Source organism: Pelobates fuscus, chromosome 11 (assembly GCF_036172605.1).
Source record: "Pelobates fuscus isolate aPelFus1 chromosome 11, aPelFus1.pri, whole genome shotgun sequence".
Classification (NCBI taxonomy): domain Eukaryota; kingdom Metazoa; phylum Chordata; class Amphibia; order Anura; family Pelobatidae; genus Pelobates; species Pelobates fuscus.
The window spans coordinates 18871815-18894517 of NC_086327.1; the positions used below are offsets into that span (position 1 = coordinate 18871815).

At 39.5% G+C, this 22703-nt stretch overlaps 1 protein-coding gene across 1 annotated transcript; it reads left to right on the plus strand.

The window, feature by feature from the left end:
- The first annotated feature begins 2551 nt into the window (after positions 1-2551).
- LOC134577637 (heat shock cognate 71 kDa protein-like) lies at positions 2552-22316 on the plus strand. The gene is made up of 9 exons (XM_063436497.1): positions 2552-2653; positions 9217-9426; positions 16763-16968; positions 17835-17987; positions 18124-18679; positions 18990-19192; positions 19749-19947; positions 21095-21327; positions 22044-22316. The coding sequence occupies exons 2-9, from the start codon at positions 9222-9224 to the stop codon at positions 22230-22232; spliced, it is 1944 nt and encodes a 647-aa protein (XP_063292567.1). The 5' UTR covers positions 2552-2653; positions 9217-9221; the 3' UTR covers positions 22233-22316.
- The last annotated feature ends 387 nt before the right edge of the window (positions 22317-22703 follow it).

Below are 22703 nucleotides of genomic sequence, written 5' to 3' on the forward strand. Positions count from 1 at the left end.
GCAGCCGGGCCCCCTGGTGTGATGGGCCCAGTTGCAGCTGCGACCCCTGCGACCGTGGTAGTTCCCCCAGTGAATAGTTTTATTCTATAAGACCACCCTTTCGGCCCCTCACTTATAACCTGCATTATTTCCCTTTTTTCTGTGCATGATATCGTGAATGACTGTGATTGCAAGCTAGCAATTGAACTGCAACTCCCAGAAACCCTTGCCTGTCCACGAACAACTGCTTGTGTGGTAAGCTCAGCCAGGGAGTATACCTATTTTATGGGTGTATGTAATTAGTACTTTATTACTATTGTGGTATTGGTATTATAGATTGGGTATGCACTATTTTATGCACATGTTTACTGTCAAAATTACTTGATGTATTTCTTCAATGCATGAATAAACATTTTTTTATGTGCAAACCTTGGTGTGCCCTGGGATCATTACTATATCTATTGTGTATATACACCCGGTGTGGGAACGGATTTCTTCCTTAAAGAGCACCCAGTACTTTTTATACCACATTACTTCTCACCCACTTTCAGTTGAGCTTTTCTTATAATTATATGTTCACCTACTGTCCAACCCTTATCCGAACTTCTAATAGTTTTAATAGGGTTGTTTTTCAAATAATCCAGAGCCGGTATGTTTGGTGTTTAGAGCATCCCTCAGCTATAAACAGGGCAAATATTTTTCTCTGCTATTTATTGTAAGCTGTTATCTATTCTTGGAGTACACAGCCAATAAAACACCAGGATCCTGCTTGCAAACTTTATATAAAAGTGTTGATACAATTGTTAAGAATGTGATGTGATATAATGGAGTTGGCCAAAACGGACAAGTTTGGACGTGAAGCACGTGATAAAGCCTCACATATCTTGTTCTCACGATACAATGCATATTGAGAGAATATAAAATTATCTAAAATTTCCACATATAACACAGGTGTGTAAATTCTTTTTTTGTGTGTTTAAAAAATGTCTATGCTTCTTGTTAAAAGAAGATATATGCTAACGCAGTCCTCAAGTGCCCCTTACCAGTCCAAGATTTATGGACTACCCTTGTGTCTAAAGTGTTTTTTTGTTTATTTTTCTAAAAGCATCTTAGACACAGCTGGGTAATTCATAAATCCTGGACTGTTAGGGGGTACTTGAGGACTGGGTTGGGAACCACTGCTTTAGAGGATACATAACACTGAAGAGAGCATTATTTATACATAATGAGGCTGGAGGTTCAGGTTGAGTACTTTACGGATGACTCCAGGAACTTCACCTACAAAGATTGTATGAACATTTTGACTTGTTCGTGATATAGTGAAAAAAATGGCTAATTATGAAAGGACAAATCAACATGGAGGTAACCATTTAAACCGACCAATCATCTGAGAGAGTTCTGTGGACAAAGTGCTGGGTTACATATTCAAAGTAGGGTTTCAAGAGTGGACAAATCATGTGCATGACTACAATTAGCATCCATTGAGAGAGAGGGAGAGAGGGAGAAAAATTATAAATGGGACATCCGGGATAAGATGATGAATAGACATAGTTTACCGTTCACGTCTGGTTGTGTAGAGATACAGATTACTACCTTGAATACAGTATCTGGCCGAAAAGCTTGCACTCACTATTTACAAAAAAGACAGAATGTATCAGAACCAATAAATTGTGGGCTGTGAGTAAATTTGATAAACTGCAGAAGTATTGATGAGATATTCTCTCCTTATTAGTTAGGATTTTCTTTAATATATCAAGCTCCGTAGGTGAAGGAGGCATGTCGAAACGTCTTTTTTTTTTTAGCAATTAAGGAAAAATTGGCGATGTGGAATTACGACAGTAGATCATTTTCAAACACATAGCGTTTCTATTTAAAGCCAAAAGCTCAGAAATATCTGGTTACTAGCAGTGGCCCCACACAGCACAATTTGTAGTTCCACAGGTTTACCGCTGAAGCTTCTCTGTAACCAGCAGGGGCTTGTGTGCCAAAGCTCACGTAGGCATTGATGCCAATTCTTTCTGAGCTAAAAGCTTTTTTTTTTATGGAAAACTTTGCCCTGTCTCACTACCCTGTAAATAAGATAATCAGGCGCCTATTAAAATACAACACTGCACTTCCTTTCATTTTTTTTTAATGTAGCCGCAATAAACAGAGCCTCAGAGAAGTTATAGTACTGGCTTTCTATAATATTTTTGGGTCAGAGTGTTCAGGTCTTATCTTCGAACATCTGTTGCAAGCGAATATATTAAGTTTTGAAGATTGATGTAGTTATTCCCTACATTACTTTCACTTTGCTCTCCCACCCCATGGCCCAGATATGTTGAATATTTGTCCGATTTTCTGCAGAATGTGTTTTTCTGTGCTCTCCAACATCAGGCGTGTTAAAATATAAAATTTTCCTGTGAAGCAAGGCCTGTGTGCCTGTTTCCTATTCTCACCCTGCCTTTCCTTCCCTCCCTTATACTCTCTCTGTCTCTGTGCCTGTGTGACTGCCAGGCTGTTAGGGGGGAGGCTGGGGAGGGCTGGGAGAACGCAGGGAAGTCCAGAACCTTCTGAAATCGTCACAGCTTTGCAGGGCTAGGAGGGAGAGTGTATTTAGAGAGGGAGAACCAGTGATAGACATAGAACACACAGAAACACAGAAAAGGGACGCACTCTGAGGGAGCTCACACAGGTGAGGAGGGCACAGAACCGCTTGGACAGACAGGCAGAGGGGGTTCAATATGTAGCACACGGGATGATAGCAGGGCAAAACGGGACAGGAACACTGACAATAACTGCTTCTCATTTAACGCTTTCAGTGCCAGACGGACGAGCAACGCAATTACATCTGTCTAAAATTCCTGACAGACGTTTGCCAGTATTGACACATTGTAGTAAGCTGCATGGCTAACCCTCTTTGACAGCTGCACCGAAGAGTAATATATTTTTTATTTCCGGTCTGAGATATTTTCAGACTTAAAAATAATAAAAAAAAAAAAAAGATGCAATTTTTTTTTTTTTGATTGGGTGCTGGAGCTATGTTTATTGGTTTTTTTTTTTTTTTTTTTACTCCTTGTGTTTAATGATGTAGAATAGTTATAAAAATGATGTGTACACTTCTCTGATGACAGAGACGTTCCCTCATTTTATTGCAAATCATTGCTTCAGCAATATCCTGCTGTGAAATAGGACAGAGAGCAGGGTTTAGGGTATTTTAAACCCACTATAGATTGCTGACAGACAAGGGGTTAATGTGTGCCACTCTTTAGAACCCTGGGGGTAAGAATTTACTCGGTAAAAGTTCTCATGATTTGTCTAGTTTACTGGAAATTAAGTTTACCAGCTGGCATTGAGAACCATGAACTAACCATATCTATTACAATATTATCCAGGAACACAATGCAGCCAGTATGACACTGTGCAATATGTTAATACTATACACTATAGAAAAAAAAATAAAGCTAATTAATAATGTGGCATATGCAATACTTCTAGAATATAGTCTCTCGGAGATTAGTATTTGACTAGCATATAATCCTATTTCCACCCACTGACCCACCCACTATACCACTGCCTTTCTTAATACCAAACAGCAATGCCTTGGGTCAGATGTGTCCCCAAAAAAATACATTTCCATAAATGGCATTTTCTCTTTCAGGTGTGTGCCCTAACAAATACAATGGCAGAGTTTTCTTTGGCACAATCACTCCACCTTGTAATACAATATATTAGCTATTTGCATTTTATATATAATAAAATATTAGTAATAATAAGCACCGTGACTTTTGAAGCACTTGGTTAAAATCTGCAAGTTAGTGAAAGACGCAGAGGATGTGTCAATTAAGGGATCACAAGCAGGAGATATATATAATGGCAAATCAAAACATTTTGTATTAGTAATGAATGAGGGGTTTAGAATTTCACAGTAAATTGTTTATTTTACTTTTTTTTTTAACAGCACTTATTTTAAGTGTACATTTATTTATTAAATGAAATATACAACAAATGGAAATAGGGAGTTATTAACTAAGCTGTGTGTTATAAGGACCTGATAACTTGGTAACTTGGTCTTAACTGTATTCTGAAATAATCCGGCCAGAAAGAAAATGCTCAATATCAGCAGAAGAGGATATTTACATTTCCACAAACGATTTCTAAAGACAACGTAACTTGCTGTTTAGTGAATAAGCCTCAAAGGGCTTATTACACCGAATTGCATCGAATTATAAAATAAATTCTAAAATGCAGACAAAAGTAGCTGGTTTGCAAAATTGTTCAACTCTGCTGTAGTCATAACGTTGTGATTTTAGCTGAAATGTTGTAATTTGGTGTTAATTCGGTTTTAAATGCACTACAATTTGATGTTTAGTGAATTAATCCCTAAGAGAAGAACCGCCCCTTGTATGAATGAAGCATGTGACTTTAGAAACAGGGGATTTAAAAAAAAAAATCTAAGAAATGAAAAATTATATTTATTAAAGTCTTTTAAGAAAATATCAGTCCCAATGAATGTATCACATATAATTTCACACCAAACATAAGCATAAGACAGCAATGATTAAACATGTCTTTAATTATAAATAGTGTAACCATTTTAAATGCTAGTTTGTTATCAACAGGTGCCAAGGGTGATGAAAAGATAACTTTCCATCTGTGCTAGAACTACAACTCCCATGATGCTTTGATGATGGGGGGGCTCTACTCCCTGACTTTTGATTAGAGACCAGATTGAATGACCAGTAAATGACTGTGAAACTACAAATGCATCCAGTGCTTGTTCATCTTTCCTATAATGGGGTGTGCTGAGCTTGGGAACCTATTTTAGTAATATTTAGCACCAACATATTTTGTAGCGCTGTATGATAGTTGCTAAAACGTAGTACTTAGTAGGCTGTTGACAATAGTCACCTGCTATTCCCATAACTTTTTTAGTCTACAGAAGAACTTTCACCTCCAAGGACTGGTAATATTTAGGTAAAATATGGATAAAATATCACATTATTTTTTGTTAAAAAAACAACATACATTATAAGTTATCTGTTATCTGTGTAACTCTTATTGTCTGTTTAGACATAGGATAATATAAAACACAAAAGGGACATAATGTATTTAAATAAGATAAAGCACCATCTGGATAATGATATTGCACTCACATGTTGCAGAGCACAGTCTGAGCTCATATACATGTTTTTTTGCATCCTTTGTTAGATGTCCCTACTCTGATTTAGTGCTTTGAATGGGACGATTGGTGTGTCTGTCATTCATTTTAAAAGCTGTTTGTAAAAATGTATTCAACCTTTCAACAAAACCAATAAAAGCAAAGTCATTATATGGCAAAACATGAAACTAAACTCTATATAGCAATACGGGTATGAATGAAAGCGCCTTCAAATATCTCTCAGTTCTGTTCCCCTCCCTCCCATGGGTCTCTTTGACCTATATATGCATTTTTCAGGTTGTTTTCCCATAAAAGTTTAAATTAAAGGGGCTTATTAACTAAACATCAAACTGTAAATAATTGTAAAATAAAACGCAAAATGTATGCACTAATCACTGATTTGGAAAGGGATTTCTAACTCCTCTTTGGTCACAGCCACTTTATTATGAACTTTTAAATTCGGTTTTCGGTTCTCTACAATTCTGTGTTTAGAGAATAAGCCCCATAGTCCCCCTTTGCTTTTATGGGGCATATTTTATGTATATATGGCAGCAACTCGTATCATAGTTAGTCAGCCTGGAGGAAACTTGTAAACAGCTCAGTGTGTAAGTGTTTATTCACTATGGAATTGCAATTTATTATTAATTTAATATTTTTCTTTTTTTTCCCCAAATAGCTCCAACTCAGCTGTATTAAAACATTGGCCATTTTAATCTTATATTTGCAATTAGTTTTAGTTCCTCCCCAATAACCAGTTTATTCTATACTGTACAAACTCTGATTGCAGTGAAGGTGCAATGTAGATTGTTTTTGGAATATTATTTGGTACTTCCTGCGTTTTCGGACCGAAATCAGTGCAGCACAATAATGACCAAAACTACCATATACCCCCTGTGAGCATTTTTGTGAACCCTGAATGCGATTGCGGATGTTAAAGTGTCTGTAGACAATTAGTTTGAGGCTGAGAGTACTCATTGTTCTATTATGCAATATGTGTAAGAGTTTGTTAACTGCCTCTAGCTGTTGGTGTCTCTGACGCTCTGCTTGGACATTTTGGACAGTTTGTTAAACTTTCCACGTTCCCGGGAGCAGCTGGAGTTATGAAATGAGAGACTGTTCTAGTGACTTCTCACTGATCAGGCCAGCCTTCCTCCCAGCCCTGACTTTTGAATGGCAGCCAAACAATCGTTTTTTCTAGAACGTCCCGGTTCACTCTGTACTGTGTGTCATGATAAAAACCAGTCGAACATGAACCAGTCCTCAGGCCAAATATTCCAGCAGCTTCTCTTAGGAAACCCTCACAGGGATTTATTATAGTCTCTCTTTTTTATTTTATTTTTTTAAATTTAATTTCACTGGTATTCTATGAAGTTTTTGCATTTGAATGTAAGGGTGTGTTTGTGTGTAGTGCTAGATTTTAAATTCAGGTGTATTTTTTGTGTGTAGTGTTAGAACGATGGGGTGCTTGTTTATAATGTTGGACTTTGAATGCATGGGTGTGTTTGCATTTACACTGCCACATACATACATGCAGATATTCGCACACATTAAAGCACACACTGATACACACATATAAAAACATTGATACATACATACATTCACATTCAGATACACACTGACACACACACACACACACACACACACACACACTGACACACATATTTATAGACACACTGCCCCCCCACACACACATATACACAGACTTACACATACACATTGACAAACAGATACACACACTGAACCACAGATACATGCACTCACTGACACACATATAAACACACAGTATCCTATTGTAACAATGCAATGTTTTGGGGACCCAGGACATACATAGAAATGAGAAAAATCTCAATGTATCCTTCCTGGTAAAATGTTTTATAAATAAATAATTGTCATATTTTTTATACTTTTAGCTACCCTGCTGTTTTTTATGTGCAGGGATGTGGCTTCCCTGTCGTCCTGCTGCTGGCGTCCGGGGCTGGCTAGAACTGGGTCCCTGCCTCCTCCCCTCTTATCCACTATGCGCAGCCTCTCTATATGAATCTGGGAGGAAGTGACTTGCAGTCGCTTCCTCCCAGCACTGGTGACTGATGTTACAGGGGTCCTGATGTGCTGTTAAAAGGCTTTGGCATCCCTGTTCAGAAATACCCATCGGGTGGCCCTAAGTGCATGGACCACTTGATAGTACATGGACCATAGTGTGCGGGCCCCTATGCTGCTGCACTGCCTGCAGTGGCAGTAGTTCTGCCATTGGTAATGTGCTGTATCTGGAAGAATCACTGAGCTCCACAGCGATATATCTAAGAGTAATGTACAGTATGTACCAGTGTATTGCAGAGTTCTGCATCAATAAAACGTGCAGTAAGGTGTGGTATGCATACTAAGGTGTTGGAGAGTAGATTGTAACCAGAACTTCTTTTCTCAGTATAAGACTGTAATAGAACCTTTATCCCCCCCAAGAGCAGCACAACCTCCCTTTCCACAATACATGACACTATCAGAAACTCACTTCATATAATGGAGTATAGAACCTTTCTCACTGAAACAGAGGAGAGTACTATAATAAGAGAGCATTAAACCTCCCCGCCTGCAATATAGGAGAGCACAGAACCTCCCATCCCCAATAGAGGAGAACAGAAAATCCCCATCTGCAATATAAGAGAGCACAGAACCTTACATCCCCAATATTGGAGAACACAGAGCCTCTCCTTCCCCAATATAGGAGAGCACAGAACCTCTCCTTCTCCAATATTGGAGAGCACGGAGCCTCTCCTTCCCCAATATAGGAGACCACAGAACCTCTCCTTCTCCAATATTGGAGAGCGCAGAACCTCCCCATCCCCAATATTGGAGAGCGCAGAACCTCTCCATCCCCAATATCGGAGAGCACAGAACCTCTCCTTCTCCAAAATAAGAGAGCACAGAACCTCACCAGCCCCAATATTGGAGAGCACAGAACCTCTACTTCTTCAATATTGGAGACCACAGAACCTCTCCTTCTCCAAAATAAGAGAGCACAGAACCTCCCCATCCCCAATATCGGAGAGCACAGAACCTCTCCTTCTCCAAAATAAGAGAGCACAGAACCTCTCCTTCTCCAAAATAAGAGAGCACAGAACCTCAACATCCCCAATATTGGAGAGCACAGAACCTCTCCTTCCCCAATATAGGAGACGACAGAACCTCTCCTTCTCCAAAATAAGAGAGCACAGAACCTCCCCATCCCCAATATCGGAGAGCACAGAACCTCTACGTCTTCAATATTGGAGACCACAGAACCTCTCCTTCTCCAAAATAAGAGAGCACAGAACCTCCCCATCCCCAATATCGGAGAGCACAGAACCTCTCCTTCTCCAAAATAAGAGAGCACAGAACCTCTCCTTCTCCAAAATAAGCACAGAACCTTACATCCCCAATATTGGAGAACACAGAGCCTCTCCTTCCCCAATATAGGAGACCACAGAACCTCTCCTTCTCCAATATTGGAGAGCACGGAGCCTCTCCTTCCCTAATATAGGAGACCACAGAACCTCCCCATCCCTAATATTGTTTAGTACAGGTTTAGTACAGGGGGATGATTTTTTTTTTTATATTGTACTTTTCAAAACCTACGTTTCTATAAAAAATTAAGGTTTTTATCTTTTTGCGGCCCACATAAACTTAAACCTTTCCTTTGAGTTTGACATGCTTGATCTAGACAGTTCCAGGCAATGCTGATTCAATGGGGATTTAGAACACAAAGACAGAGGGCTTTAAATTGGGTATGTAAGTGAAGGAAATTATTGTTTTCAATGCTATTTTGCCTTTTTTTGTTTAATCTATTGACCGTTAGCGTTCTGAATTTCCATCTTGTAAACCTATTTCACTTTTATGGAAAATCTACCATTAGATAGCACATTTTTATTTCAAATGTATATTAAAGATTTAGCAAATGATATCAGAATGCAATTCGGTCATGGCATAGCCAAGGCACACATTGCAGAAAATGAGAAATAAAACAGTGAGAGAGATTCATCAAAGAGTTGCCAAATATGACCTACTAAACACACAAGATAATAGTAAACAGAATTCCATATGTTTTCTTTAATTTTTGATTACAGGCATAATGTCTAAGGGTCCAGCAGTTGGCATTGACCTGGGCACCACATACTCATGTGTGGGTGTCTTCCAACATGGCAAGGTGGAGATTATTGCTAATGACCAAGGAAATCGCACCACTCCCAGTTATGTGGCCTTCACAGACACAGAGAGACTCATTGGAGATGCGGCAAAGAACCAAGTGGCCATGAATCCAACCAACACTGTGTTTGGTGAGCATAAGCCAAAAAAAAGGCATCTTCCCAGTGGCATTCCATACATCAACCATGTCTATCCAGGGAAATAAATTAGGTGATAACACACATCGAAATATGGAAAACCTGGTTCAAGTGCTTCATTTACCACCAACCTTGAAGCATTTAAACCAAGTATGGTTTCCTCTAACCCATAGGTGTAGAAGTATTGATGAACCCCCCATGTTGGCTGCTTTCTAAACCATTAACTTAGAGGTAATGTTTCCCCACTTAAACAACAATTCAAACATCAAGAACTCCCACGTTTGGTGTATACTAAACCTCTGATTTACAATTATTATTGTTATTATTTATAAAGCGCCAACAAATTCTGCAGCGCTTTACAATGGGTGGACAAACAAACATGTAGTTGTAATCAGACAAGTTGGACACACAGGAACAGAGGGGTTGAGGGCCCTGCTCAATGAGCTTACATGCTAAAGTGAGTGGGGTAACGTGACACAAAAGGTAAGGATAGTATTAGACTGATGACAGTTGCAAGAGAGGAATCAGTCAGGAGCTATTAACAGTTTAATTGATACGCTTTTATGAAGAAGTGGGTTTTTAATAATTTTTTTGAAGTAGTGGACACTGGGTGAGCATCCAATGGAGGATGGAAGTGAGTTCCACAGGAACGGTGCAGCCCTCGAGAAGTTTTGAAGGCGAGCATCAGAGGTGGGAGTGCGGACAGAATATAGACGTAAGTCTTCAGCAGAGCGTAAGGGCCTAGATGGGACATACTTGTGTATTAGGGAGGATAGATAGGTGGGAGCAGCATTATGTAGAGATTTGAAAGCAAGAACCAGAATTTTAAATTGAGCCCTATATCTTACAGAAAGCCAATGTAGGGACTGACAGAAGGGTCAGGTGTGGGAGGTGCGGGCAGACAGGAAGATGAGCCTCGCCGCCGCATTCCTTATGGACTGTAACGGCGCAAGTTTGGAGCATGTAAGACCACTGAGAAGCAGATTACAGCAAGGCGAGAAAGGGCAGTGGAATGGACCAGCACCTTAGTCGCATCTGGCGTTTAGTAGGGTCGGATGCGTGCAATGTTTTTGAGATGGAAGCAGTAGGATTTGGCGATAGACTGAACATGAGGAATGAAGGAGAGGTCAGAGTCAAAGAGAACACACAGGCAGCAAGCCTGCATGGTGGAGCTGATGGTAGCACCGTTGACTTGGAGAGAGACAGACACAGGAGTAGCAACACTTGAGGGAGGATAGACCAGAATTTCAGTTTTGGTCAAGTTGAGTTTAAGGAAGTGGGCAGCCATCCAGTTATAAATAGCAGAGAGGCAGTCAGAGACACTAGTCAAGAAGGACGGGGAGAGATCAGGAGAGGACAGATAGATTTGCGTGTCATCCACGTTGAAATTATATTGTAAGCCAAAGGAGCTAATGAGTTTATCAAGGGAAGCAGTATAGATGGAGAACAGTAGGGGACCAAGGACTGAACCTTGAGGGACACCAACCCAGAGGAGTTGGGGAGAAGAAGCAGAGACAGAGAAAGAATTTATAGTGGAGAAAGTCAGGCACACAGTGAGACTTTCTACAACAGCGTTCAGCAGTTCTGGAGCATCTTTGGAAGTATCGAGTCATCTTGGTGTGCCAAGGTTGTTGTTGGGGGCGCTTGCTGCATTTAAATGTAGGAGGTGCCATGATGTCTAGTTGAGAGGAGAGGGTGGAATTGTAGAAGGAGGTTGCAGAACTAGGACAGGTGAGGTTTGAGATAGGTAAAAGAAGAGTTTGGAGATTAGTGGAGAAATGCTCTAGGTCAAGACATTGGAGGTTTCTGTGAGATTGATGTTCAGACGGTGGTGTCAATTGGGTGTTAGGTATGCAGATGTCAAAAGTCAGCAGATGGTGGTCAAAAAGAGGAAAAGGAATATTGGAGAGATTAGAGGCAGTACTGGTGAAGGCGAGATCAAGAGTGTTTCCTGCTGTATGGGTTGCTACATTAGACCATTGCGTAAGGCCAAAGGAGGAGGTTACAGAGAGCAGACGAGAATCATCAGTGGAATTGGGGTTGTTCATTGGAATATTGAAATCCTCAAGTATAAGGGAAGGAGTGCTAGATGAGAGTAAGTGGGGAAGCCAGGAAGAAAAGTGCTCAATGAATAGTCTAGGATGACCGGGGTGTGGGGGTGTAGATGATAGCAAAAAGGAGTGGGTTTAAATAGGTAGACAGTGTGAACTTCAAAAGAAGAAAAGGATAGGGCAGGGGGAGTTATGATTGGTTGAAAGGTACATTGAGGGGAGAGAAGGATACCTACACCACCTCCTTTACAGTTGAGTCTGGGAATGTGAGAGAATTGTAGCCCACCAAGACATAAAGAGGCAGGAGTAGCACTATCAGAGGGGGACAGCAAGGTCTCTGTAAGTGCAAGTAGTCTGAGTGAGTTTGAGATGAAAAAGTCGTGTATGGCTGTTGATTTTAAATTACTGCAGATGGAGCGGGCGTTCCAGAGTGCACATTGAATGATGGCAAGTGAGGGTAAAGGGCAGGGTATTGTGATGAGGTTTCTGGGGTTTCTGGTTTTCTTAATGTGTGTAGACAGGGCCTTAGGCCTTTAGGCGCCCTGTGCGAAAAATCTTCACAGCGCCCCCCCCGTCATCCATGTATGATGTAATGCTTGTGTTGTCTGTGTATGTGATAGGTGTGATGACTGTGTGTGATATGTATGCTATGTGTTGGCTGTGTGATATTTGTAATGGGTGTATTAACAGTGTGTGATATGCGTGTATTGGTTGTATGTGATATTTGTGCTGGTTTTATTGGCTGTGTGTGTCAGATAATCATGCATGCAATTAGGCCTGTGTGTGAATCAGGTGAATATTTTTGCAGAGTTATGAGCACACAGTCCCACAGTCAGATGCACACAGTTATACATATACACTGTCAAATCCACCACATGCACATAGTCGCATGCAGATAGTCACATACACAGGACCAGGCAGAAACACACAGGTACAGGCAGTAACACTCATACACAATTACAGGCAGACAGCCACACACACACACACACACACACACACACACACACACACACACACAGCCACACATACAGTTTTACACACACACATACTTACATGCAGACAGCCACACACACACAGGCAGACAGCCACACACACGCACGCAGATAGCCACACACAGGAAGACATGCACACACACAGGCAGACAGTAAAGCACACGCAAACACAGGCAGACAGTCATACACACAGACAGACAGTAACACACACACAAACACAGGCAGACAGTCATACACACAGACACACACACACAGGCAGACAGTCACACACAGAGGCAGAGGGCCATGCACACACAGGAAGACATCCACACACAGGCAGGCAGCCACACAAACACACACAAGCAGACAGTCATACACACAGACACACACACAGAAACACACACACACACACACACAGGCAGACAGTCATACACACAGTCACACACACACACACACACAGGCAGACAGTCATACACACAGTCACACACACAGGCAGACAGTCATACACACAGTCACACACACACACAGGCAGACAGTCATACACACAGACACACACAGACACACACAGGCAGACAGCCATACACACAGTCACACACACACACACACACACAGGCAGACAGTCATACACACAGTCACACACACACACGCAGACAGTCATACACAGTCACACACACAGGCAGACAGTCATACACACACACAGTCACACACACACACACACAGACAGTCATACACACAGTCACACACACAGGCTGACAGTCACATAGACACACACACACACAGGCAGACAATCACACATAGTTACCTCTATTCATTATGGAGGTGGAGGCAGTGCAGCTCCTGGAAACTGGTTGTTGGGGAAGCAGGGACTCCTTCCTGCTTCCCCTGCAGCAGTTATCCGGTACTTTTAGCTCCGCCCCGTCGTCAGTTTAGCTCCACCTCCACGCACAGGAAGCTCCGCCCCGCCACAAATTTTTAAATTTTTTTTATCCCGGCTGGCCATGTGTAAGCTGTGTCGGCCGCAGGGCGCCCCCTGCACCATGGCACCCTGCACGGCCGCACAACTCGCACACTCCTAAGGCCGGCCCTGTGTGTGTGTGTACATAGGGGGTACTGTTTACTGGGAGACTTCGCTGAACTCAAATATTAGTGTTTAAAACTGGTAAATTGTATTACAACAATGATATTTTAAGTAAAAGTGAAGTTTTTTGCATTTTTTGCAAACAAACTGCACTTTTATGGACTATATTATTTTTGGTTATATGTTTTACTGTTTTAAAACACTAATATTTGTGTTTAGTGAAGTCTCCCGAGAATAACAGTACCCCCCATGTACAGGTTTTATGGTGTTTTGGAAAGTTAGAGAGTCGCATATAAGGCTTGCATTTCATTTTTTTGACATTGAAATTTGCCAGATTAGTTATGTTGCCTTTAGGACCGTATGGTAGCCCAGGAATAAGAATTACCCCCATGATGGCATGCCATTTGCAAAAGTAGACAACCCAAGGTATTGCAAATGGGGTATGTCCAGTCATTTTTAGTAGCCACTTAGTCACAAACACTGGCCAAATATTAGTTTTTTGCTTTTTTCACACAAAAACAAATATGAACGCTAACCTTGGCCAGTGTTTGTGACTAAGTGGCTACTAAAAAATACTAAACATACCCCACGTTCAATACCTTGGGTTGTCTACTTTTTTAAATGGTATGCCATTATGGGGGTAATTCTCATTCCTGGGCTACCACCTGTCTCAAAGGTAACATTACTAACCTGGCAAATTTCTATTTGAAAATGGAGCGTTCTATATTTGACCCTGTAACTTTCCAAAACACCATAAAACCTGTTAATGGGGGGTACTGTTGTACTCGTGAGACATCGCTGATTACAAATATGTGCATTTTCTTGCAGTAAAACCTAACAGTATTATGACATTTACAGCTAATTTTATTCATAATAAATTATGTTTCATATATAAATATTTGATATAAAATGAAAGCCCTGTTTCTCCTGAACAAAATGATATATAATAAGTGTGGGTGCATTTAATATGAAAGAGGTGAATTACGGTTGAACAGACATATAGCGCAAATTCCAGTTTTTGTTTACGTTTTGTTTTGATCAGAATGTGTACTATTGACTCCGTCCTAAAGGGGTTAAGTTTTAAGAAAGTGCAGGAGTTTACTAATAAGAGGCGGTGTGTACACCTGTTATTTTTACTTATCTAAAATTTCGATGTGACAGACAATCTATTAATATAATAATGAGCATGGGGTGGGGTGGTGAGGGGAGGGGATGACAGGTATCAGACTTATTCACTGCAGTATTGGGGCTCGATAGTTTGGAAATCAGGCTGTTGAATACAGATATGTGAGGGTCAGAGAGCTTGCAATAAAGCTGAGGGAGGGGGATATGTATCTAGGCACAGAGATGAAGGGATTGTTATTCAAATAAAAAACAAACATATCAATAAAAGAAGGGAGAGGTCAGAGGTCAGTCAGAAATCAGAGGGGAAATAGAGGAATGCATGTAGGTGAATAAAACAATTAAATACAGGACTAGCAAGACTACACTTTAGCATAACAATAAATAAATAAATACAAGAAAATACAATAAATAAATACAAGAAAATATACAATGTACACAGGATATATAAAATAAAATAAATGTACATGGTGGTTAAATTAAACATAAATGATGCTGTGTAGGATAGAGTCTTAGTGTGGTCTTCCAGAAGGCTACCTTTGCTTATTGCAAACGATCAGCTGATGGAGCACTGACTTTCTTACAGCAGTATTGGGCTTTATAATTCTGAAATCAGGCTTTGCTTATTGCAGACGATCAGCTGATGGAGCACTGACTTTCTTACAGCAGTATTGGGGCTTGATAGTTTGGAAATCAGGCTTTGCTTATTGCAGACAATCAGCTGATGGAGCACCGACTATCTTACAGCAGTATTGGGGCTTGATAGTTTGGAAATCAGGCTTTGCTTATTGCAGACAATCAGCTGATGGAGCACTGACTATCTTACAGCAGTATTGGGGCTTGATAATTTTGAAATAAGGCTTTGCTTATTGCAGACAATCAGCTGATGGAGCACTGACTATCTTACAGCAGTATTGAGGCTTGATAGTTTGGAAATCAGGCTTTGCTTATTGCAGACGATCAGCTGATGGAGCACTGACTATCTTACAGCAGTATTGGGGCTTGATAGTTTGGAAATCAGGCTTTGCTTATTGCAGACAATCAGCTGATGGAGCACTGACTATCTTACAGCAGTATTGGGGCTTGCTAGTTTGGAAATCAGGCTTTGCTTATTGCAGACGATCAGCTGATGGAGCACTGACTTTCTTACAGCAGTATTGGGACTTGATAGTTTGGAAATCAGGCTTTGCTTATTGCAGACAATCAGCTGATGGAGCACTGACTATCTTACAGCAGTATTGGGGCTTGCTAGTTTGGAAATCAGGCTTTGCTTATTGCAGACGATCAGCTGATGGAGCACTGACTATCTTACAGCAGTATTGGGACTTGATAGTTTGGAAATCAGACTTTGCTTATTGCAGACGATCAGCTGATGGAGCACTGACTTTCTTACAGCAGTATTGGGACTTGATAGTTTGGAAATCAGACTGTTGAATAAAGATAAGTGAGAGTCAGATAGTTTGCAATGCACCCTCTTTGGGTGCCTTTAGAAATGACGTAGAATTAATGTATGCATCCCCACTTTAGGTGCCTCAGAAACAATTAATATTAAAACATGTATTGTTCTTCTATATCTGGTTAACATCATGGAAGGACAAAATAGCTGGAGCACATGTGTATACAGGAAGAGCAGGGCATAAAGGAAACAATTTTGAACATATTCTTAAGTGTCACCTTCTTACATTCAAAAAATAATCAATAAAAAAAATCAATAAAAAAAAAACATTGCAAAAGGGGTGAAAGTAAAGAATATAAAATCAAGAAAGTGCACATTGTTCTGTGTCACACTGATAATTCTACCCCAAAATTTAGAGACAGAAACAGTTAGAATACAGCTAAAATATACAAAAATTACAATTTAAAGACAGATACCAGAGTGGAATTTTATTTTTTAAAATAAAATAATGTGCCATATTTATAATAATAATTAGTTACATATACTTCTGTGTGCTGGTAAGAAATAGTCTTAAGAAAGACAGTTCTCCTTAAACCACAGAGGGTAGTGTATGTTTTTATTGAACTGCAATATATGAAATATATCTAGCTGAAGATATGTTGCTGTAAAAATTGTGGAATATGTTACATAATCCAATATTTTCTTACTGCAGATGCCAAGCGCCTGATTGGTCGTCGATATGATGACCCAGTTGTGCAGTCAGACATGAAGCACTGGCCTTTCACTGTCATTAATGATGGGGGGAGGCCCAAAGTTCAGGTTGATTACAAGGGAGAGGCTAAATCCTTCTACCCTGAGGAAATTTCATCCATGGTCCTTACTAAGATGAAGGAGATATCAGAAGCCTACCTGGGAAAGGTGAGAGAATAAAGGAATGCAGATATATTTAATATATATAAAAGCTGGTGTAAAAGCAAGTTAGTTACAGGTTACAATGAGTAGGAGTGAATTGCCCACTGACTTCCAAATCTGAGGTGTAAATAGCAGAGGATTTCTTATTTTTGCACATGTGGGAATCTCGTAGAGCTACAGGAGGTAGAGGACCAGCAGGTATATAACTACAGTTACCATGAAGCTATGCTAGACAACAGAGAGGAGGATATAAAGTCAGGTAATAAACTGGCTACCATTATCATGTAAGAGGTAGTATGGGTGAGGATTGTAGTACCGTCACAGATCTTCATAGGAAGCATTCTATAGATTTGTCCAGTCAAGAGCCCTCTGGTGGCAAATTAGGTTACAACACCAAGGTAACACTATCTCAAGTTAAAGGATTAATCCAAGCATCATAACCACTACTGCTTAGTTGTAGCACAAAGTGGTGGGTGACTTCAGAGGAGAAAATGAGCCTGTTATAGCACAGAGTCATGAGCAGCTGTAAATGAGAGTGATAGGTGTCATTAGAGAAAAGTTATGGGCGACTGTAGCCCAGAGGGATGGGTGAGTTTATGAGTATTTCAAAATATTGCCACCAGCACCAGAATCATGCTTTCTGGATAATCTTAGATCTTAATTGATGGGTCACTATTTACATTTTCTGTATACAGCTTCCTTATCATGGCCATTTTTGATTTGGTGTTATTTGCAGGACAGATAAAAATAATACATAATAATAATAATAATAAATTTTTTTTTTATTAACTATATAACTTAAAATATGTCTGGTATTTCATCCTGTAAATGTTTTTAACGTTCTTCCTCTTTTCCTCTTGTCATTACATCAGACAATTAATAATGCAGTTGTCACGGTTCCTGCTTATTTTAATGATTCGCAAAGGCAGGCAACAAAAGACGCGGGAACGATCTCCGGACTCAATGTGTTGCGTATTATTAATGAGCCAACTGCGGCTGCTATAGCATATGGGTTGGACAAAAAGGTATGGATGCAGGACAGTTATTGGGTATTAATGCATGAAAAAATATTATATTAATAATCAAATTAAGGATGCACTGATATTAAGGTAATACTGCATATAAAATAAATTAATATTTATTCCATTTGTTTTTTTATAGGTGGGTGGTGAGAGGAATGTTCTGATTTTCGATCTGGGTGGAGGCACTTTTGATGTTTCTATCCTTACTATTGAGGATGGCATATTTGAAGTTAAGTCCACAGCTGGTGACACCCACTTGGGCGGGGAGGATTTTGATAATCGCATGGTCAACCATTTTGTAGGAGAGTTTAAACGCAAGCACAAAAAAGACATCACAGAAAATAAACGTGCTATCCGTCGTCTGCGTACAGCCTGTGAGAGAGCCAAGCGCACTCTCTCCTCCAGCACTCAGGCCAGCATTGAAATAGACTCCCTCTATGAGGGTGTTGACTTCTACACATCGCTAACACGAGCCCGGTTTGAGGAGCTCAATGCAGATCTCTTCCGTGGAACATTGGAGCCAGTAGAGAAAGCCCTACGAGATGCCAAGTTAGACAAGGCACAGGTCCATGATATTGTTCTTGTTGGAGGCTCCACACGTATCCCCAAGATCCAGAAGCTCCTCCAGGACTTTTTTAATGGAAGAGAACTGAACAAAAGCATTAATCCAGATGAAGCAGTGGCCTATGGTGCAGGTGAGCAAACAGAAAACAAATTAAACAGTTGACCTGTTGTTTCTTTAGACAAAAGGACTGGATTACATTAGAGTAGTACTTCCCATTAGACAGACACACCAAAATTTGTACCTGGTGACACAGGAGTAGAAATCAAATAATGTAAGCCTGATTCAGCCAGGTCTTTTGCTTATATGTGTGTCAGTAAAGGAACATTATAGGGTCAGGAACACAAACATGTGTTCCTGACTCTATAGTGTTCAAACCACTATTTACTGCTAAAGAAAATCATGATATTGTTAGGAACCATTAACGTCTCCAATTCTTACAGCTGTTCAGGCTGCAATCCTGTCTGGAGATAAATCTGAAAATGTGCAGGACCTACTTTTGCTGGATGTCACCCCACTATCTCTCGGCATTGAGACAGCAGGAGGAGTTATGACAGTTCTCATCAAACGTAACACGACCATACCCACTAAGCAAACACAGACATTTACCACTTATTCCGACAATCAACCAGGTGTCCTTATTCAGGTAATGGGGTTATAATCTGAATCTGAAATTAAGCTATTATAATCAGTACATGGATACCATTAAAATGACAAGACATCCACCACCTGGAGCTTTTAGAATGAGTTACATCAATTAAAATAGAGTTTTAGACATACCAATAGGCAGGGTAGGCACATTAAAGGAAAGCTGTATTTTCTGTAAAACTTCATGAGACAGGTACAATACCGCCTGCTTTTTCTCCTTCTTACTTTCCACCATTGCAACATTCATAAAGTGTGTTAATTAATACATGAATTAATATTATTTACATTGTGTTGTGGTGAGGCAAATCAACCTATTGGTTCTGCAGGTCAGGAAGGGGTGTAAAATGAAGGTGTAAATGTTGCTTTTGTTTCAGGACTTATTTAAAGACCCAAAAAACAACTGTTAGATGCATATCTTACACAAAGATACATATAGCCCTGTCTACTATTGGTATTGTCTGCAAAGACTGACTGAGGAAGCAAAAGACACATTTGTGACTTCTCTTCCTTACATTTGGTTATTGCCCTCACTTATGAAACTACATTTATTTCAGGTGTTTGAAGGTGAAAGAGCAATGACAAAGGACAACAACCTGCTTGGTAAATTTGAGTTGACAGGAATCCCGCCGGCTCCTCGTGGTGTCCCCCAGATTGAAGTGACATTTGACATTGATGCCAATGGAATCATGAATGTGTCTGCCGTCGACAAAAGCACTGGGAAGGAGAACAAGATTACCATTACTAATGACAAGGGTGCGTAAAACAAACAGATGAGGTTAAACAAATGTTTATGGTATCTTATACCATGGATAAATAATGGTATTAAGATTCTGGGAGACTTCAATTTATCCATTGGGATTATGAACTACTGATATCCAGGATTGATATAATATATCTGATAAATAATTTTTAACATACTTAAGAGTAAGAAATGTCTTGAAGAAAAACTCTGTTACCCAGATTTACTTTTTAGACGACTTTATAGCAAATCACTACAACTCTTACTTAGTATCTAAAGTTATTCAATTAATGGACACAGTCTCAGAAGTGGTTAGACCGCCCACAGTCATCAAATGGGAAACTGAATTAGGGAAAACATTTTCAGAGGATAACTGGTATAATGCTTGGTCTATATACATATGGTGGGAATGTGAAGTTCTTGAAAAGATAAACATTAATCTTCACTCTTTAATTTGGAATGTCTTTAGTTTAAAGTTATTGGTTATCCCACAGTTATTCCTCTTCCATATGGATATGCCGAGATTGACCAAATCTAAAAACCTCCTTCTTATAATTTTTTTCTTGGCAATTGAGATCTCCTCAGCCAGGTATTGGCTTAAAATTTAAACTCCTGATTGAAGTGAAATCATGACCCAGTTAGATATGGAAAAATATTTTTACATACTTAACTCCATGACAGATAGCTATGAAGGTATTTGGCAATCCTGGAGTAAATATAGGAACAATTCAGAGATCCCGATTATGAGATAATCGACTAAAAAGTGTCAGAATAAAAAACGGATCCAGTAAGAGATCAGGTTGTGAAAACCTCCCTCACCCATAACAACTTTTTGACTCACTGAGTGATTGACCTTGATCCCATGGCCAGAAAACTATATATGTGTCTATGGTTTTGAATAAATGCTAAGATTATAAATTGTAAATTTGGTAAACCATCAAAGAAAAAGCACGACCATATATATATATATTGTAAATTGTGGAAGTTGTAAGTGTTTATTAGTATTGTCATTCTGATAAATGTAATATATAGTTTTTTTTTTCTCGTGTGATATAGAAATGAATACAAATTATTTAAAACTCCCCAAAAAAACGAAAAAATGAAAAACCCAAAAGTTTTCCTTTAATTTTAATTTATTAGTGTTTCTTAATATATTGATAGGCCGTCTAAGTAAAGAAGATATTGAACGTATGGTTCAAGAAGCCGATAGGTACAAGGCTGAAGATGAAGTCCAGAGAGAGAAGATCACAGCCAAGAATTCTTTGGAATCTTTAGCTTTCAACATGAAGAGCACCGCCGAGGATGAAAAGCTGAAGGACAAGATTAGTCCAGAAGATAAACAGAAGATCTTGGACAAGTGCAATGAAGTAATTTCTTGGCTGGACAGGAACCAGGTAAAGGTGGCTTTGTAATCTTATATCTACTGTTAAACCTTAACAAAAGCCAATACTAAGTATTCAATAAATTACCCGGAGCAGTGGTCAGTCATATATCCCCAAAGTTGCAATATCCCAATTGGCATAAAAACGGAACATTCTTAAACTCTGAATATGCCAATCACTGTAAATGAAGGCTAGTTTGGGCAGAAGTCTGTTATGCTTTTTGTAGATCAAAATCATTAGTACTATCTACCACGCAATGAAAAAAATATATTGTTGAACCCCCGCAAGTTTTCTGAAGTGGATGGATGCTTTCAAATACAGATGCAGCATATGATAATATTGGGGTATGTATCCAATCTTGTCATTCTGTTGCCCACTCATGTTGCCTTGAAGCAGACCTTTTGCCTAACCAACCTTCACCCCTTTCCAAAAGAAAACCTTTAGAAACTGTGCTTATTATTATTAGCATTGTGATGATATACACAATTTTGTAATTTAAAACAGAAATATATAATATGTACGCAGTCAATATTTAGGACTACATTTCTTTCCCTTAATATTGAGTTTCTTATCCATGTAGTTTAGTTTTATAAAGTGTACATGCTCCTATTTCTAGCTGCCTATACTGTATATTATTATATTATATATAATATATATTGTATAATATTATACATATTGTATCTCTACCATTTCTTTCCCCAATGCATGTTTCTGTTTTTCCCGTTAAGATGGCTGAGAAAGACGAATATGAACATCAACAGAAGGAACTGCAAAATGTCTGCAACCCTATCGTTACGAAGCTCTACCAGGGGGCAGGGGGTGCCGGCATGCCTGGTGGAATGCCTGGAGGCTTCCCTGGAGCAGGGGGCAGTGCTGCTGGTGGCTCTTCTGGACCGACTATTGAAGAAGTCGATTAACGTGCTGTCCACACTTAATAAAGCAGGCCACTTGCAACAAATCAACTTCCAATCTTGTACACTATTAAAATTCAGCAACATAAACATTTATGTTGAATGTTCTATGTTATATAACCATTATGCAACCCAATGCCATTAAGCCTTTACTGACATTAACCAAGTAGGAATTTTAGATTTCGACAGCCTGCTCTCAGACACCTAACTTCTGAACTACAATTATGTAACATCTATGTTCTCTTTTCAGCATTTATTCCATTGTATCCAACACCTTTCTATACTGAGGTCTCCTAAATTCACTGGTAGTTTGATTGTATAACCCGAGACAAGTTTGAGTATATTAAGACCTACTGGACAGTGACATGCATTCCACTGTTAGATTTACATACCAGGCTCCTAACGAAGGAATTCATTGTAGTCGAATAATATGTGGTATATGGGCAAAAATAATGTTGTTTTTTGGGTTCTACTATA

Bases quoted from the DNA above. Each gene is read 5' to 3' on its own strand.
- LOC134577637 (XM_063436497.1), top strand. From the start codon at position 9,222: ATGTCTAAGGGTCCAGCAGTTGGCATTGACCTGGGCACCACATACTCA. The intron at 16,969-17,834 runs GTGAGAGAATAA...TCATTACATCAG, and splicing joins CAGAAGCCTACCTGGGAAAG to ACAATTAATAATGCAGTTGT. The intron at 17,988-18,123 runs GTATGGATGCAG...GTTTTTTTATAG, and splicing joins CATATGGGTTGGACAAAAAG to GTGGGTGGTGAGAGGAATGT.